Source organism: Musa acuminata, unplaced genomic scaffold (genome assembly GCF_036884655.1).
Source record: "Musa acuminata AAA Group cultivar baxijiao unplaced genomic scaffold, Cavendish_Baxijiao_AAA HiC_scaffold_1077, whole genome shotgun sequence".
Classification (NCBI taxonomy): Eukaryota; Viridiplantae; Streptophyta; class Magnoliopsida; order Zingiberales; family Musaceae; genus Musa; species Musa acuminata.
Window position 1 is genome coordinate 1,896,863 of NW_027021291.1, and position 19,382 is coordinate 1,916,244.

General features: G+C 48.1%; 1 protein-coding gene across 1 annotated transcript; it reads right to left on the reverse strand.

The window, feature by feature from the left end:
• Window positions 1-16,894: 16,894 nt before the first annotated feature.
• Window positions 16,895-18,970, reverse strand: LOC135666269 (probable leucine-rich repeat receptor-like protein kinase At1g35710). The gene is made up of 2 exons (XM_065177835.1): window positions 18,959-18,970; window positions 16,895-18,697 (listed from the first exon to the last, which is right to left on the reverse strand). The coding sequence occupies exons 1-2, from the start codon at window positions 18,968-18,970 to the stop codon at window positions 17,000-17,002; spliced, it is 1,710 nt and encodes a 569-aa protein (XP_065033907.1). The 3' UTR covers window positions 16,895-16,999.
• Between the last annotated feature and the right edge of the window lie 412 nt (window positions 18,971-19,382).

The following is a 19,382-nucleotide window of genomic DNA, read 5'->3' on the forward strand; positions in this document are numbered from 1 at the left end:
TCAAATCGTCAACTTGAAACTCATAATCAAGTCATTAAAATTAATTTCGAGATTCACAAAATATCATGAAATCAAAAGACAAGTTGCATTTCATTTGAAGAACTCCTTTTTGATAAATGTAGGGAGCATAATGAACGATCTTGATTTATAAAGAGCTTCATGTTATAATTATCAAGATCATGATTATGATAATTATTCTCTTTAGCAAAGAATCACAGAAGTACTTTATTTTTGCATAAGAAATCTCATTGTATTATGATTTATAAATTCTTTTTCTGCACATGAATTATAGGAGATATGTATGTGAAACAAATCTTTGCAAGCAAAGACACAATCATTCATAATTCGAGATGGAATTTATAAGCAGGAATCATTTCATCAAATCCATTTTAGAAAAATATTTTTCATAAGTGTATGAGAAAATCCGATTGTTAGGATACCAATTGTTAAGTGAATCCGAAAATGAAATTAGTACTTTCATGCATTCGGATAAGATTTTGCTATAGATTTTCAAGTTCAATTATGAAGATAAAACATGCTCATGATCATAAAAATTTATGTATCCAAAACATATAATTTCCAACATGTTATAATGTAAAATCATCATGGCAAGTAAGTGTTTTGAACATTGAATCAAGAATGTCCGAAAAATAATCTTAACACGTTCATGCATTCGAGCACATTTTTGCCATAGTTTTTCAAATATACTCATGAGAATAACACATGCTTATTATCAGCTTAAAATCTCATGCATAAACTTGTTAATCAAAATATTTAATTTCATCATTATGCATTTCTTCAAATCAAACATTATTTTTAATCAAAATCGAGAAATAACAATGGAAATCAACGTAATACATATTATTACTTTTTAACCATGATTTCATATTTTCACTCAAGATCATTTTATTTGTTTATCATAAAATATGCAATAATTTCATTTTCGAAATTACTAGCATGATCATAATTTTTGTATTTCTATTTTAAAACATGTAATTTTCAAGAAAATTATTCTAAAAGAAAATATATCATGAAAGCATCAAGTAATTTCAAAATAAATCAGGGGGATTTTGATTACCTTTTCATTGAAGGTAGTTAAGGCGTAGTTTGCCACATCGCCTTTCTTGATTTTCTCCTCGTCTTCGGAGGAGCTCGATTCATCCCAATTTTTGTTCTTCCTCTTGCGTTTAAAGCATGTAGTTCGATTCTTTTTGCTTTTTAATTTTCGTTTCATTTGTAGTTTAAGTTCACCATCACTTGAGCTTATGCTCGAGTGGTCTTCAAATGTTCTATGTCCCAAATCCTTCCTGTTCTTTGGAAGGTTGTTTTGTTCATCATTGTCCTCATCACTTGAGTTATCGCTCAAGTGGCATTCATTTGTCCAGAGTTCCAAATCCTTCCTGTTCTTTGGAAGGTGATTTTCAAGTTCTTTACGTGCATTGCACGTCATTTCATATGTGATCAATGAACCAATTAGTTCTTCAAGTGGAAATTGGTTCAAGTTTTTCGATTCTTGAATAGCAGTTACTTTTGAATCCCAAGTTTTAGAAAGTGAGCGCAAAACTTTGTTAACGAGTTCAAAATCCGAAAAGCTTTTACCAAGTGATTTTAAACCATTGACGACATCCATAAAACGGGTGTACATGTCAACAACGGTTTCGCTTGGTTTCATATGAAAAAGCTCGAAATCATGCAGTAAAATATTAACTTTCGAGTCTTTGACTCTACTAGTTCCCTCGTGCGTGATTTCAAGAGTGCGCCAAATATCGAAAGCCGTTTCGCACAAAGAAACCCGATTGAACTCATTTTTGTCCAAAGCGCAAAATAAGGCATTCATAGCCTTTGCGTTTAAAGAGAAATACTTCTTCTCCAAAACCGACCATTCGTTCATCGGTTTAGAGGGAAGTTGAAAGCTGTTTTCAACAATATTCCATAAATCCAGATTTAGAGAAATCAAGAAAACTCTCATTCGAGTTTTCCAATAAGTATAGTCCAATCCGTTAAAGAACGGTGGACGAAAGACCGAAAAGCCCTCTTGAAGAGCCATTTCTCTCGGGTGTAAATCCGAAATGAGAAATACCCCGCTCTGATACCAATTGTTAGGATCGAGAGCACTAAGAGGGGGGGGGGTGAATTAGTGCAGCGGAAATCTTACAGCGATTAAAAACCAAAAGCTGCGTTCGTTCAATGAAAACTATTATGATGCAAAAGCTAATTCTCAGTTTGTATCTAAGTGCAGTTTGCGTCTAAGCGCAGATTGCGTCTAAACACAGTTTGCGTCTAAGCGCAGTTTGCGTCTAAACTCAGATTTACGTCTAAACGCAATTTTACGTCTAAACGCAGATTTACGTCTAAACGCAGTTTTACGTCTAAACGCAGATTTACGTCTAAACTCAGATTTACGTCTAAACTTTGAAACTCGTTTGTATACTCGCAGAAGACAGTATGCAGTTGAAATCAAGACGTAAACGTGAACTGAGAACTAATGATTGTGAGAGGAAAGCCGATTTACGTCTAAATGCAGTTTTACGTCTGAATGTTGAAACTCGTTCGTAAAATTGTAGAGGACAGTTTGCAGTTATCAATAGGATCAAAATGTAAGTGTAAACTGCAAAAAAACTCTTTCGTAAAAGCACGGAAGACAGTTCTGCAGAATCAAACGTAAACGTAAACTGTAATGTACGAAAATACGAATTTACGTCTGAATGCAGATTCGGAAGAACAGCACTTAGAACTTGTTCGTGAAAGCGCAGAGAGCAGTAGTATTGAAGGAGGTTTGCAGTAATGATAAAGTGCTCAAAGATAAACGCAAACCAGAGATTTAGAGTGGTTCGATCAGCCTTGACCTACTCCACTTTTGGCTTCCTCCACCGACGAGGTTGCCGACGTCAACTAGCTGCCTTCCTTCAATGGGCGAAGGCCAAACTGCCCTTTTACAGTTTCTCTCCTTTTGACAGGCTCAGGAGACAACCTTTACAGACCTTTCTCTCCTCACTTTACAACTGAAAACTTGAAGAACAGGAGGAGACTTAAAGGCTTTACAACACTTTTGAGCTCTTAGAATCACAGAAAAGATCAAGATTTCGGTGTTGGTCTGTGTCTTTTCAGTGCTGAATGGGTGGGGTATTTATAGGCCCCAACCCAATTCAAATTTCGAGCTCAAAACGATCAAATCCCGGAATTCCGGGATCAGGCGATTGCACCTCTTGACTGGAGAGGTGGCACCGCCTGGCAGAGCTCGAAGTCTGAGCTCAGGCGGTTGCACCTCTCGACTGGAGAGGTGGCACCGCCTGGCAGAGCTCGAAGACTGAGCTCGGACGGTTCCACCTTCTCTGTCAGGGGTGGTTGCACCTTCCTGCCCGAGCTCGAAGACCGAGCTCAGGCGGTGCATCTCCTGACCAGAGAAGTTTCTCTTCTCTACCAGAGGTGATCGCACCTTTCTGCCAGAGGTGGTTGCACCTCTCTGCCAGAGGTGGTAGCACCACTCTGCCAGAGCTCGAAGATCGAGCTTAGGCTGTGCATCTCCTGGCCAGAGAGGTTGCAGCTCTCTGCTAGAGCTCGAAGACCGAGCTCGGTGGTTGCATCGCCTGCCAGAGCTCGGAACTTGAGCTCTGGCGGTGCTACCTCTCGACAGAGGAGGTTGCACCGCCCAGTCTCGCTTGGAGACTTACCCCTGGGCGGTTGCACCTCTTAGCTGGGGCGGTTGCACCGCCCAGTCTCGCTGGGAGACTTAGCCTGGGCGGTGGCACCTCCCTGCCTGGGCGGTTGCACCTCCCACAGCTACTTGGGTTCGAATGGGTTGAACCATTCGACCCAACTTGAGTTCTTCAGGGGCCCAATTGCCCCAGGATTAAGCTAATGGGATCACCTCCCATTTCTAACTTAATCACCGTGCTAACTACGATTAAATCTAAGACAATTTCTGCAGCTTTGCTTCGGTACGTCAATCGCTTCTTCCGGCGAGTTTCTGGCGAACTTCCGTCGATCATCCGATGAACCCTCGGTGATGCTTCTGCGGACTTCCGGCAAACTCCTGGACTTTGCGACGATCCACTTGGCGAGTTCCGACGAGCTTCGCTTGGCAAGCTTCTGGACTTCTCGGATCTGTTCCCGCAGAACCTCCGACGACCGTCCGTACTTCCGTCGAGCTCTCGAACTCCCAACGTGATCATGAACTTGACTCCGGCGCAACTCCTGCTGCTTGTCTATCTTTCATCGTAGTTAATCCTGCACACTTAAAACAAAACTTCGATCGAGACAATTAATCCTAAGCAATTAACCAAGTTGTCCGGCATGTCATTGGTCCCTCGACGCTTCGTCTGATTCTTCGGCGCATCGTCCTCTCCTGCGGCCTATTGCCCAATCGGCCAGTTGACTCCGCAACTCCGATATCCTTGGCACAATACCCGCTCTTCTTGGCCCGATGCCCGAGTCCACGGCCCGAAGCCTTCTGTCGATACGTCGACCGATCCACCAGCTCGACATCCAATCTTCTGACATGTTCCTCCGGCACAACATGATTTTCCTGCTTTAATTGTCTCATCCTGATCAAAGAATCCTGCGTCACTCAAAACGCAGATTAAATCATAAACATATATCAAGTAGTTTCATCATCAAAATACGAGATTCAACACGCCCGTCATGTCCGATGGGGACCATGCGAAGACGTCGGCATTTTCCCGTAGGAGACCGACGAGCTGCTCTCGTTCCCGCTCTGGTAGTTCCAATCCGATCTTCACGGTCTGGTCCGACCGAGCTTCTTGCAAAGGAATGTCAACGGTGGACCCCGTCGGCTCGGGATGGGGAGTCAATTTCTTCTTTTCCCGCAGATCTTCCAGGGGCGATTTGGTCCTGGCTCTCTTGCCCAATGATACGGCGGTAAGGTAGCACCGCCTGGATTCTCGGGGGCTTCCCGTAGCTTCCCCGACTCCAGCGTGAGTTGGGAATTTAATGGTCTGGTAGTAGGTCGAGATGACCGCTCTAACCTTGTTGAGGGTCGGCCGACCGAGTATGGCATTGTAGGCGGTAGGAAGGTCGACCACCAGAAAAGTGGCCATCACAGTCTTTGACTTCGGTGGGGTCCCCAAAGTCAGGGGCAAAGTAATGGCCCCCAGGGGTGATATTGAATCTCCCGTGAAACCGGTGAGCGCCGAGCACATCGGGCTCAGATTCTCCCTGACCAAGCCCAGCTTTTGAAAGGCGTCGAAGTAGAGTACGTCGGCCGAGCTCCCCGTGTCAACCATGATCCTCCTCATCTGTGCGTTGGCTACCCTGGCTGATATTACCAAAGCGTCGTCGTGGTCGGGTCGCTCAGTAGCTCCGGTTGGGAAGGTGATCTCGGGCTCCGGCTCGTGCCCCGAGGCTTCGTCAGGCGCGGCTCGGGCATACGCCTTCCTGCCCGACATGGAACCTCCCCCTGATGCGGGGCCCCCGGCTATCACATCGATGTGCTGCTCGACGGGACCTTCTGGGCGAGGCGACTGCTCTTTGTTCGGCCGGAGGTACCGGCCAAGGTGACCTCTGAGGATAAGCTCCTCGATTTGCCTCTTCAGCTCGTAGCATTGCTCAGTGTTGTGCCCGTGCTACCGATGAAATCGACAATATCTTGATCGGTCCACAAGCTCCCGCGGGTTCCTCATCGGGCGAGGGTCCTTGAGCAGTCCCTTCCCCTTTTCGTGTAGAAATATTTCAGTCCGGGACGAATTCAAGGCGGGAAGAGGAGGCCTCGGGTCGGGTCTGTCCAACTTTCGCCGGGAGGCGGCGGGTTGTTGCTGTCGGGGCGGTTCTGTCTTGACCTTTTTGTGTTCCTCCCGCCTTCCAGACATCCAAGTCTCCGCGGCGATGAACTGACTGGCACGTTGGAGCATCTCGGGGACCGCGACGGGGGGTCGCTCTACGAGCGACCAAAAGAACTTGGAGGGGCGCAGGCCTGTCATGAACGCCTTCATCAAGAAAGAGGGGTGAGCATCCGACAATCCACGGATTTGGGTTGTAAATCGGTTCACAAAGTGGGAGAGGGGCTCGTCCTCTCTCTGGTTGAGCCCGAGGAGTAATTGCTAGTCATAGGTGCCCAGCAAGCCAATCACGTGAGTGATGGCACGTGTGACTTGATACATAATCTTTTTGCTTATTATATTTTGGCGTATATCACTTTATAACTATTGCATAAATGCATATATATTGTGATGTCCTTGGATTTGTGCAATGGGAATCGGATCGTGATGAGATCACGATAATGAGATCGATTCACCTTTAAACACATATCCTAAATAATCCCGGTCATAGGTTACTCGAGAGGGACATCGTGATAACCGGATAGACTGGTGTGCTGTATACCCGTCCATATGATGGATGCAGCTGGTCTCATAGCTGCTCGTGTAGGGACACTAGGGATACAGTACAGGTGCTCATTGGAGAATGAGTTCACTGATTGATCCGCTTACGGAATGCTGGATGGTTGATGATGCCTTATTGTTAGACAATGATTCCGTAGTCCTAGTGGTGTATCTGGTCCTTAGACTTGAGACACCAAGGATGTCCTGTATGAGTGCTCCACTCTTTGATACCAGACTTATAGGTTTGGCTGTTCCCAGATCTAGTACAGCTGGTCATTGGGAGTGGTAGTCGACCTTACGAGGGCTATTGAGTGTCGACAGAGGATCATCCACTCTCGGCATCATGAGAGGAATATCTCATGTGTTCTTGCTCAGACAAATCCCTGGCCAGGGTCATTCGGGTTGAGAGAGAAAGAGTTCTCCGGGAGAATCCGATTAGAGCGAGACTCGAGTAAAAACCGTATGGGTCTGACAGCACCATGCTCGATATACGGTCTCTGGGATATTAGATGGATGAGGGACTATAGGTACATGGTAACTGAGGACAGACAGGTCCAATGGATTGGATTCCCCTGTATCGTCTGGGGACTACGGCGTAGTGGCCTAGTACGTACGTAGTCGATGAGTCAAGTGAATTATTATAGAGATAATAATTCACTCAGTCAGAAGGAGTTCTGACAGGTATGACTCACGGCCAGCTCGATATTGGGCCTAGAGGGTCACACACATATGGTAGGCATTGCGATGAGTAGAGGTTCGGATATGAGATATCCGACAGAGCCCTTGTCTTATTGGATGCAGATCCAATACCCACTAGGGAAGGACCCATTAGGGTTTGACACGGGATCTCTATAAATAGGAGGGATTCACAGCCTCATAGGCTAGAGTATTTGCTTGCCCTTCCTATTATCCTCTCCCTCTCCACCTCAGAGCAGGCCTGGAGTTTTTGAGGAGCGTCGTCGCAACCCTGCTGTGTGGATCACCGCTAGAGAGGAGGACGCTTGACCTCCTTCACCCTCTCCTAAGGATCTGTAAGGAAACAGGGATATACGATCTCCCTAGGTAACACAATCTCTATACGCAGTTTTGTGTTTTGCGGATTTTTGCGCACCAATCTTCGCACGACGACGAACATCTTTTTGGGAATCGGGGATTTTTGTTTTCTTGTTCTTCCGCTGCGCATATGATGTCGCCCCCCATGATTTCCCAACAGTGGTATCAGAGCCAGGTTGTTCGTGCGAATGATTGATTTTTGAACTGCGTGTGTTGTGTTTAGGAAGAATATTGACGTCAAAATCGTTGACGCAAAAGCGAGGAAGGGCAGCAACAGTTGCTGCCCTCGATCTGCATACCTGCAGCCACCTGCAGCGGCAGCCGCAGCCGCACCCAGGCAGCACAGCGCCGGCGCATGCGCAAGCGCTGTGCCTGCAGCAGCCGACCGGCGGTCTGCTTGCAGCAGGCTTGCTGCTGGCGGGGCTGGCAGCCCACGGGCAGAGGCGCCGCAGGGCAGCGGCGCCTGCCGCCGCTTCTCCCGCAGGCGAAACCCCCCCACAGGGGCGGCCGCCCGGCGGTACAGCACCGCCTGCGGAGGCGGCGGCGCCCACCCGCAGCGGCATCGCCGCCAGCGGGCGTGCCGCCTGCAGGCGAGGGCAGTGCCCTCGCCCCGCCGCACAGGCCGCCGCCGGCAGGGTGGCGGCGGCGGCAGCAGCGAAAGGGGGAAAGGGTATTAGGGTTTTCGGGGCAAAAGACAGTTTTGCCCCTCGGAATTTGAGAAATTCCAGTTTTTGTCTTTTGTCCAAATTACGAAAATACCCTTAGGAATTGAGAAATTCCCTACATGTCCCTTATTTCAGAAAAATATTAATTAATTAAAAAGTTTAGTTGATTATTATTTTTATTATTATCTAATAGTCCTACATGATGATGATTATTTATACATAAGATGTATGATGTGTGGACGGATGATCATGGACCGTGTGATGTGTGTACTTGTGATTATTATTATTGAGGTCTGCGAACCTCCATTATATTTCTCGTTTATTGTCGGGCCTGCGTGCCTATGATTGAGTTGTAATCATATGAGGAGGTGCAGCGGGAGCGTGGATGCGATAGCGGGACCCACGAGACGGACGATCGTGATGCATGGAGATGCATCAAGATGTCGACGGAACCGACGAGGACGAGATGAACGATCATAGGGCATGGAGATGCACCGTTGCACACATAGATCTTGATGTGAGTGATTAGGCCTACTGGCTCGGGCCTAATCATATTAGGTTGTGGTCCATGATCATCTGATGTGATTGCTTATACATATACTAGATATGTATATATATTTGCATGCGATGTAGATATATATTAAATATGTATATGTGTGACATGTCATATTAGGAGACCAAATTATAGAAACATCTCTCGATAATATTAAGTCGGTAAACGTGAGGCAATTAGATTGACTCACGTGGCCTTCCATCGTTATGAGTAGGAACCGATTCCCGGTGTAGGTTGAGTTGGTCGAGTCCCTCGAGACTCACCTATATCGCGATTCGCTATCTTGCTTACGACATAGAGATGTCACCGGTGACCTGAGGGCATGGTATGCTTGGTCGAGTCCCTCGAGGGTATATCATCAAATCAGACTCATCTTGTAACGAAGGTGTTGACTTAACCGAGCATCATGGTTGGTCGAGTCCCTCGAGGCCATGGTGATTCGGAGGCCGAACAGGACGGGAATCACAAGGAGTTGTGATCTGCAAGAGTTGCCTACCTTTTAGGCTTAGTGTGATTGGTCAAGTCCCTCGAGGTTACACTAAGACGCTGATTGGATCTTGATCCCCACTAGAAGTCTGCCGGAGACTTCCGTTTCACGTGCTGAGGGTGTCGCGTGACTCGTTAGTAAAATAGTGGGAGCATATTAAGATAGAAGTCCATATCTTGATAGTTTATTTCTTGCAAAATCTGCATGTTATTCATTTTTGCTACATCTTTATTTTCAGAAAATGTCGTTTTCAAATCCCTTACATGGCATACTTGATGTCAACCGCCTCACTGGTCCAAATTATATGGATTGGCTCCGTAACTTGAGAATTGTTCTCACAGCGGAGAAAATCGTGTACGTCATTGATACAATGATGCCTACGCCCGAAGAAGGGGCAAGCGAGGATGAGATCGCTCGCTACGTGAAGTACATTGATGACTCCACTCTTGCTCAGTGCTATATGTTGGGCTCTATGACTCCAGAGTTACAGAGACAACATGAAAAGATGGATGCCAGATCCATTCTCCTACATGTCCGCAAATTGTTTGAGGAACAGGGAAGGACTCAACGATATGAGATATCCAAGAGCCTTTTCCGCGCTAGGATGACTGAGGGGACACCGGTTCAGAACCATGTCCTAAAGATGATTGAGTGGATAGAGAAACTCACAGGTCTAGGAATGGTCCTAGAGGATAACTTGTGTGTGGACATTGTGCTTCAGTCCCTACCAGATTCCTTTTCACAGTTCATAATGAATTTTAATATGAACAAGCTTGAGGTGACTCTCCCAGAGCTCCTCAATATGTTGAGGGAGGCAGAGAGTACTATTAAGAAAGAGAAGCTAGTTCTCTACACTAGTGAGACCAGAAAGAAAAGGAAAGCAGAAAGGTCCCTTAAGAAGGGAAAGGGCAAGGGCAAACGAGGTAAAGCAAAGGTTGCTAAGAAAGACCCAGCAAAGAACAAAGGCCAGTGCTTCCACTGTGGTAAAGATGGGCATTGGAAGAGAAACTGCAAAGAGTACATTGCAGAAAGGGCGAAACAAAAGCTTGATGAAGCTTCAGGTACATTCATGATCAGTCTCCATTTGTCAGACTCTTATGATAACACATGGGTATTGGATACCGGTAGTGCTTATCATATATGCAATTCATTGCAGGTTCTGGCAAGGCCTAGGAGACTAGAGAGAGGCGAGATGGACCTCAAGATGGGTAATGGAGCAAAAGTTGCTGTATTAGCTGTTGGCGAGGTCGCCCTACATCTGCCTAGTGGAGCTTTTATTGCATTAGATGCATGTTATTTTGTTCCTTCTATTATCAAAAACATTATTTCCATTTCATGTTTAACAGTTAGTGGATATAAATTTGTTTTTGAGAACAATGGTTGTTCGATATTAATAGATGATAAGATCATCACGAAAGGAACATTGCATAATGGTTTATTTATGTTAGACACCACTCCACATATCATGAATGTAAATGTGTCTAAAAGGAAACGAGATGAGTTGAACAGTGCATACCTGTGGCATTGTAGGCTAGGTCACATCCATGAAAGAAGGATTCAAAAGTTGCTAAATGATGGATATCTAGATCCATTCGACTATGTGTCATATGCAACTTGTGAGCCTTGCATTCGTGGAAAACTGACCAACTCTCCATTTAGTGGAACTGGAGAGAGAGCCACTGAGTTGTTGGAACTCATACATAGTGATGTATGTGGACCCATGTCAACTCATGCCATTGGAGGTTACTCCTACTTCATTACATTTACTGATGATTTCTCAAGGTATGGATATGTGTACTTAATGAAGTACAAGTCCGAGGCTTTTGAGAAATTCAGAGAGTATAAGAATGAGGTGGAGAACCAGACTGGAAAGAGTATCAAAACTCTTCGATCAGATCGAGGAGGTGAGTACTTAAGTACAGAGTTTACTCACTTCCTCAAGGACCATGGGATATTATCCCAATGGACACCTCCTTATACACCTCAGCTCAATGGTGTCTCTGAAAGGAGAAATCGTACATTATTAGATATGGTACGGTCCATGATGAGTTTCGCTGACCTACCTATCTCATTCTGGGGATATGCCCTAGAAACCGCAGCTTACCTTCTGAACAGAGTTCCAACTAAGTCGGTAGTGTCTACACCATATGAGATATGGAAAGGGAAGAAGTCTGATCTTAAGGTTGTTAAGATTTGGGGCTGCCCTGCCCATGTTAAAAGACACAACCCCGATAAGTTAGAATTAAGGACAGAGCGATGTAAATTTGTGGGATACCCCAAGGAAACTTGTGGGTATTACTTCTATCATCTCGAGGACCAAAAGGTCTTTGTAGCTAAGAGAGCAGTGTTCCTTGAGAAGGAACACATTCTTGACGGAGACAGTGGGAGAATGATAGAATTGAGCGAGGTTGGAGAACCAAGCTCAAGCACCACTCTACAGCTCGAGTCTGTTCAGGTACCTAATACACAAGTATCAACTTTACGCAGGTCTGATAGAGTATCCCATCCTCCTGAGAGATATGTGGGACATATTAGAGCAGAGGATGTAGAGGATATTGATCCTCAGACCTACGAGGAGGCTATTATGAGTATAGACTCCGGGAAGTGGAAAGAAGCCATGAATTCTGAGATGGATTCTATGTACTCCAATAAGGTTTTGAACCTAGTTGATGCACCCGAAGGTATTGTACCCATCGGTTGCAAGTGGATCTTTAAGAAAAAGATCGGAGTAGATGGAAAGGTAGAGACCTATAAAGCAAGGCTAGTGGCTAAGGGGTATCGTCAAAGGCAAGGTGTTGACTATGACGAAACTTTCTCACCCGTAGCAATGCTAAAATCCATCAGAATTCTATTGGCTATTGCAGCACACTATGATTATGAGATCTGACAGATGGATGTGAAAACCGCATTCCTCAACGGGAACCTCGAGGAGGAGGTGTATATGATGCAACCTGAGGGATTCGTGTCCAAGAACTGCCCAGATAAGGTGTGTAGGTTGCTTAGATCCATTTATGGACTAAAGCAAGCTTCCCGAAGTTGGAACATAAGATTTGATGAGGCAATCAGATCTTATGACTTCGTTAAGAACGAAGATGAGCCTTGTGTATACAGAAAGGTAAGTGGGAGCGCTATTACCTTTTTGGTGTTATATGTGGATGACATCCTCATCATTGGGAATGACATAGGAATGCTATCCACAGTAAAGGCTTAGTTATCTAGACACTTCTCCATGAAGGACTTAGGAGAAGCATCTTATATCTTGGGGATTAGAATCTATAGAGATAGATCCAAGAGGATGCTTGGCTTGTCCCAGTCCAGGTACATAGAAACTATTGTCAAAAGGTTTGGCATGGAAAATTCCAAGAGAGGTCTCATACCGATGAGACATGGGATATCACTTTCTACGAGTATGTCCCCAAAGACTCCAGAAGAAAGGGCGAACATGGATATGATACCTTATGCCTCAGCAATAGGGTCTATCATGTATGCCATGCTATGTACTAGGCCTGATATAGCGCATGCTCTGAGTGTCACGAGCAGGTATCAGGCGGATCCAGGCTTGGAGCACTGGAAAGCAGTAAAGTGTATCCTTAAGTACTTGAGAAGGACTAAGGATCTTTTACTAGTATATGGAGGTAATAGCCTTAAGGTTGAAGGCTACACTGACTCAAGTTTTTAGTCTGATGTCGATGATAGCAAGTCGAATTCAGGGTATGTGTACACCTTGAATGGAGGAGCAGTGTGCTGGAAGAGTTCCAAGCAAGATACCACTGCTGACTCGACCACAGAGGCGGAGTACATTGCTGCATCAGATGCAGCAAAGGAGGGAGTCTGGTTGAAGAAGTTCATCACAGATTTGGGAGTCGTGCCGGGTAGCGAGGAGCCGATCTCCTTATATTGCGACAACTATGGGGTGATTACTCAAATAAGGGAACCCGGGTCTCATCAGAAGTGTTCTGAGGAGGTTCCAGCTTATAAGAGAGATCGTAACCCGAGGAGATGTAGCAGTGGAAAAAGTTCCATCCGAAGATAACATTGCAGATCCACTGACAAAGCCGTCGTCTCAGATTGTCTTTGAGCGTCACAGGGGTCTGATGGGGATCAGACACATAGGTGATTGGCTTTAGGTCAAGTGGGAGATTGCTAGTCATAGGTGCCCAGCAAGCCAATCACGTGAGTGATGGCACGTGTGACTTGATACATAATCTTTTTGCTTATTATATTTTGGCGTATATCACTTTATAACTATTGCATAAATGCATATATATTGTGATGTCCTTGGATTTGTGCAATGGGAATCGGATCGTGATGAGATCACGATAATGAGATCGATTCACCTTTAAACACATATCCTAAATAATCCCGGTCATAGGTTACTCGAGAGGGACATCATGATAACCGGATAGACTGGTGTGCTGTATACCCGTCCATATGATGGATGCAGCTGGTCTCATAGCTGCTCGTGTAGGGACACTAGGGATACAGTACAGGTGCTCATTGGAGAATGAGTTCACTGATTGATCCGCTTACGGAATGCTGGATGGTTGATGATGCCTTATTGTCAAACAATGATTCCGTAGTCCTAGTGGTGTATCTGGTCCTTAGACTTGAGACACCAAGGATGTCCTGTATGAGTGCTCCACTCTTTGATACCAGACTTATAGGTTTGGCTGTTCCCAGATCTAGTACAGTTGGTCATTGGGAGTGGTAGTCGACCTTACGAGGGCTATTGAGTGTCGACAGAGGATCATCCACTCTCGGCATCATGAGAGGAATATCCCATGTGTTCTTGCTCAGACAAATCCCTGGCCAGGGTCATTCGGGTTGAGAGAGAAAGAGTTCTCCGGGAGAATCCGATTAGAGCGAGACTCGAGTAAAAACCGTATGGGTCTGACAGCACCATGCTCGATATACGGTCTCTGGGATATTAGATGGATGATGGACTATAGGTACATGGTAACTGAGGACAGACAGGTCCAATGGATTGGATTCCCCTGTATCGTCTGGGGACTACGGCGTAGTGGCCTAGTACGTCCGTAGTCGATGAGTCAAGTGAATTATTATAGAGATAATAATTCACTCAGTCAGAAGGAGTTCTGACAGGTATAACTCACGGCCAGCTCGATATTGGGCCTAGAGGGTCACACACATATGGTAGGCATTGCGATGAGTAGAGGTTCGGATATGAGATATCCGACGGAGCCCTTGTCTTATTGGATGCAGATCCAATACCCACTAGGGAAGGACCCATTAGGGTTTGACACGGGATCTCTATAAATAGGAGGGATTCACAGCCTCATAGGCTAGAGTCTTTGCTTGCCCTTCCTATTCTCCTCTCCCTCTCCACCTCAGAGCAGGCCTGGAGTTTTTGAGGAGCGTCGTCGTAACCCTGCTGTGTGGATCACCGCTAGAGAGGAGGACGCTTGACCTCCTTCACCCTCTCCTAAGGATCTGTAAGGAAACAGGGATATACGATCTCCCTAGGTAACACAATCTCTATACGCAGTTTTGTGTTTTGCGGATTTTTGCGCACCAATCTTCGCACGACGACGAACATCTTTTTGGGAATCGGGGATTTTTGTTTTCTTGTTCTTCCGCTGCGCATATGATGTCGCCCCCCATGATTTCCCAACAGTAATGCCATGGACGGTTTAGGTCGGGCGTACGCCAGGAAGTTAAGCTCGAAATCCTTGGCGAGCTGGTCGAAGGAGGCGATGGTCCCAAGCGTCAGGCCGCCGTACCACGTGCGGGCCGGCCCGCGCAGAGTCGTTGGGAATGCCCTGCACATCAGGGCGTCGGAAGTGCCGAATAGCGCCATCTGGGTGCGGAAAGCGGCCACGTGGTCTGCCGGGTCGGTGGCGCCGTCATACGCATCCAGAGAGGGGAGGCGGAAGTGCAGCGGGATCGCCTAGTTTTGTATCTCGGGGGTGAATGGAGATCCTTGGCGTCCGTCTGCCCCGAGCTCTCCCTTTGACTTGCGGACTTCCTGTTGTACCTCGTTAAGCCTTTGACTGACAAGGCGTAGCTGAGCCCGTAGGGCATTAGTCGAGTCGGCGGTCGGAACCTCGGGCTTGGGTCAGCTTGCCGCGTCTTCTGCTTCTCGGCTCCCGGGCCGAGCTGCGGGGTTTTGAGGTGAGATGGGGAGCTCAGGAAGTGGTACGTGAGTCTGGATAGGGGTCTCCCGTTGTGGCGAGGGCCGGGTCGCGTGCGGAGGGGTCCGTTGGGAGACGATCGGGATGATGGTCTGGACCATGCTTGTCAGGGTTCGGACTTGGTGGGCGAGGTCGTGAAAAGCCTCGGGTGATACCGACGACGGGCCGGCAGGCGCGCCGTCGGGGGGTGATAAGCTTGGGTCATTGAATAGTCGCCAGTAGCGCTCCGATACCGCCGCGGGGCGGTCGTCGTGGATTTCATTATGCGGGGGATGCTCCCCCAAGGCGGGGAGCTCGGTAGTTGAGGATCCGCCGAGGCGGATTCGCTGATCGCCTGACATTTGGACGGCCCCTCCTTCTAGCGCCAATCTGTTACGGTAAGTAACCTTTTTTAGCCGTGACCTCTGTGTCGACGCGGCTGGTTCAGGGCTCCAAATGGCTGGGATCAGACGCGGCTTCCCCGGGGGTGCTGTGGTGACTGATGTAGGGGATCTGACTGGAAAGTTCCACGGCGTCAAGTGGGTTCGGCAGCGGTCGAGTACCTGCACACAGGTCGGGTTGGTGGTTCGGCCCGACCCCTCCGACGATCAAGTCAGTGATGGTGGAGAGGAGTTTTTTGGATGAGATCGTCCCCCTTACCTGCTAGGAGCCAGAGGGTATTTATAAGTGGGTTTGATGTTACCTGATGTGCCATCCTGTCGGGGCAGGGTCGTACCCCTGATGGCGTCTGTCGTCGTGGTCGTTGCGTGGAAGGCCGAGCTACCGCAGGGTATGGGGGGTGTCAGTCAGCGCCTTCCCCTGCCTCGGCCGGCCATGAGGGGTCAGCCGAGGAGGTTGTTTGGGTATGGCGAGTGTGGGTGCGCGTCGTGTCGTTGTTAATGCACGTTCTGGGGCAGTGTGCCGCACAGGGTGTCCGACGTGGGGGTACATTACGTCAAATCCGGGGTGTTATGTCAAATCAATTTTTTACCCCTATCAATAAATATTTTGAGTCGATGTAGACCATGATATATGATTTTGACTATTAAACGGTTCTTCTTAACAATCTCATGACTTCTGCCACTCTTAAACATCGGTTGGAGATCGGAGATTAGTGCAAAACCTAATCAAATTTACTTGTGATGAAAATAAAAACATAAAGAATATTCATTTTATCGAGGTCCTCTTATATAATCATAGATTTAGATTTGGTACACATATTTGTAAATATATTATTAGAAAAATATTGTGCAAGCCATAAATGGTAGAGGTTGTTCAAATTGAACCTAACCAAGATTTCAGTTCGGATCAATTGAATTGAACTAATTTATTTTATATATATATATATAATTATTTTAATTATAAACTGATTAATTGAATCGAATTAATCGAATCGATTAAATAAATTTGAATCGATTACGATTCAAACTATCTTATTTTAATCAAATCTAACTGAAAACGGTTTGAACCAGATTTTATTACGTCGACTGACACAACACATGGATATTGTTCGATTGGAGGAGCTCAAGTATATAGATATATTCATCAATCTCTATAAATTATGTAAGTATGTAGCCTTATATTATATTATATAGTTTGATATATTAAGATTCCTCACCTTAATAGACAATTGGACTCCAAAAAACGAAAAAGAAAAAAGTTCAAGCCGTTCTTACGTTTCCATGAATTGTCAAACAAGAAAGTTTTGTTTTGTTCTCCGTCACCTTGACATCGGGAAATTAAATCTGAGACTCCTTCCTGTGTACTTTGGCTCGTTACCACAGCTTGCATGGCGGGAGAGGCGCGCTGCAGAGCCCCGTGTTTCCTCTGAAGCCCTCCGCCGTCAAGGGAGCCCGATGGCGCGGTATCCGACCGCTGAGCCTGTTATCTGACACATCGAACTCGGTCAGTCGCGCGAGGTCCAGCACGCCCTCAGGTATGATCCCGGAGAGCCCGTTCCCCGCCATCCTCACCTCCTTCAGCGCCGCCAGCCTCGCCATGGACGCCGGTATCCCGCCGCCAAGCTCTGGGTTGTGCGACACCACTAGCCTCTCTACTGTGTCCATCGCGGCCAGCTCCCCCACGCCCTCGTCAAGCCCCCCGGTGAACCGGTTGCGTGACAGATCCAGCGTCCGGTAGTGCCCCAAGGGGTCCTGCGTCCCCTTCGCCAGCACTGGCCGCAGCCGGCCGTACAGCTCGTTGGAGTGCAGGTCCAGGTCCATCAGCAGCGTCAGGTTCTTGAACCCCTCCGGGATCCCCGAATGCAGAGTGTTGTTGGAGAGGTTGAGCAACGAGAGCCCGGTCATGTTGCCGATCCACGGCGGGAGATCCCCCACCAGTCCGTTGCTGGAAAGGTCGAGGATCGAGATGGACGACGCCGACGACAGCCAGTCAGACAGCGGACCGGAGATCCCTGTGTCCGCCAGGACAAGCTTGAATATGTTCATCTGGCCGAGCCAGCTCGGCGGCCTGCCCAAGTGCATCGGGGAGTTGAAGGAGAGATCCAGCTCTTGGAGGTTCCGCAGCCGGGAGAGCTCGGCGGGGATTGGACCACCGAGGCGGTTCCGCGACAGGTCTAACGTCTGCAGATTGGCCAGGTTGGCGAAGCTGGAAGGGATCCTGCCGGTAAATCGGTTGTTGGAGAAGAAGATGTCCGTGAGCGTGGCGAGGCGTCCTATAGCGGCGGGCAGCTGACCGGTGAGCTTGTTGTTCTCCAGTATCAGTCTCTCGATGCTAGGTAGGCCGCCGATCGAATCCGGGATGCTCCCGGTGAGCTGGTTCTCCGACATCCTACAGAACTGCAGCGAGACCATACCGGCGATGGAAGGCGGAATGCTTCCCGTGATGCGGTTCTGGTTCAAGTAGAGAACCACCAGGTTTTTGAGCTTGCCTATGGAGCTGGGGATGCCGCCGGAGATCTTGTTCTCTGAAAGATCAAGAACAGTGAGCCTTCGCAGCAATCCGATCTCCATGGGGATGGAGCCGGTGAGGTGGTTGCCATGGAGGTCTAGTGCCTCCATTGCAGGTACCCGCCCGATGGATGCCGGGATGCCGCCGGTTAGCCTGTTGTTGGAAAGAGAGACCACGGAAAGAAATGGAGAGGTGAACATGGAAGGGGGAAGCGATCCGGAGAGGCGGTTGTTGCCGAGGGAGAGCTTCCGGAGTCGGGTGAGGTTTGCGAAGGCGGAGGGGATGCAGCCGGTGAGTTGGTTGGAGTCGAGGAGGAGGTGTTCAAGGCGGGAGAGGCGGCCGAGGGCGGGTGGAACGGGGCCGGCGAGCTGCTTGAGGTTGCTGAGATCGAGCAACCGGAGGGAGAAGAGGTCGCCGAGGGCAGGCGAGAGACTCCCGGCAATGGAGGCGTCGGAGATGAAGTCGGGCCCGGGGGAGAGGCCAGGGCGGGAGACGTTGACGACGCGGCCAGTGGCAGTGTTACGGTAAATAACGTTCTGGCCGCGACTTTGGGGTTGACGCGGCTAGTTCAGGGCCCCAAATGCCTAGGATCGGTCGTGTCTCCCTTTGTAGGGCTTGAGATGGCGGATGCAGAGGGTCTTGCTTGAGAGCTCCGCCTTGACGAACCGGGTTGACGATGGTCGGGTACCTGCACATAGGTCGGGTCGGTATCTCGGCCCGACCCCTCCGACGATCAAGTTAGTGGGAAGGAGTATTGTATTGGGTTCGAGATCCCCCTTGTGCTGGGAGCCGGGGGGGGTATTTATAAGGGGGGTTGATGTTACCTGATGGGCCATCCTGCCAGAGCATGACCGTACCTCTGACGGCGTCTGTCGCCGCCGTGGGCGTTGCGTGGAGAGCCGAGCTGCCGCAGGGTATGGGGGGTGTCAGCTGGCACCTTTGACTGCCTCGGCCGGCCGTGATGGGTCAGCCGAGGAGGTCGTTCGGGTACGGCGGGTATGGGTGTGTGTCGTGTCGTCGTTAATGCTATTTCTGGGGCAGCGCGTCGTACTGGGCGTCCGACGTGGGGGGGTGTATTACGTCAAATCCGGGAGTTATGTCAAGTCAGTTTTTTACCCTTATCATATGCCCCACCCGAAAGGAGCTATGCATCGGCTTTACGCGTAAGGAGTTCGATGCATGGTTCCCTGCTTCAACGTGCTGTTCAGGTGGGTCTGAGAGGCGTGCCGTAGTTGGATCGGTCGCGCG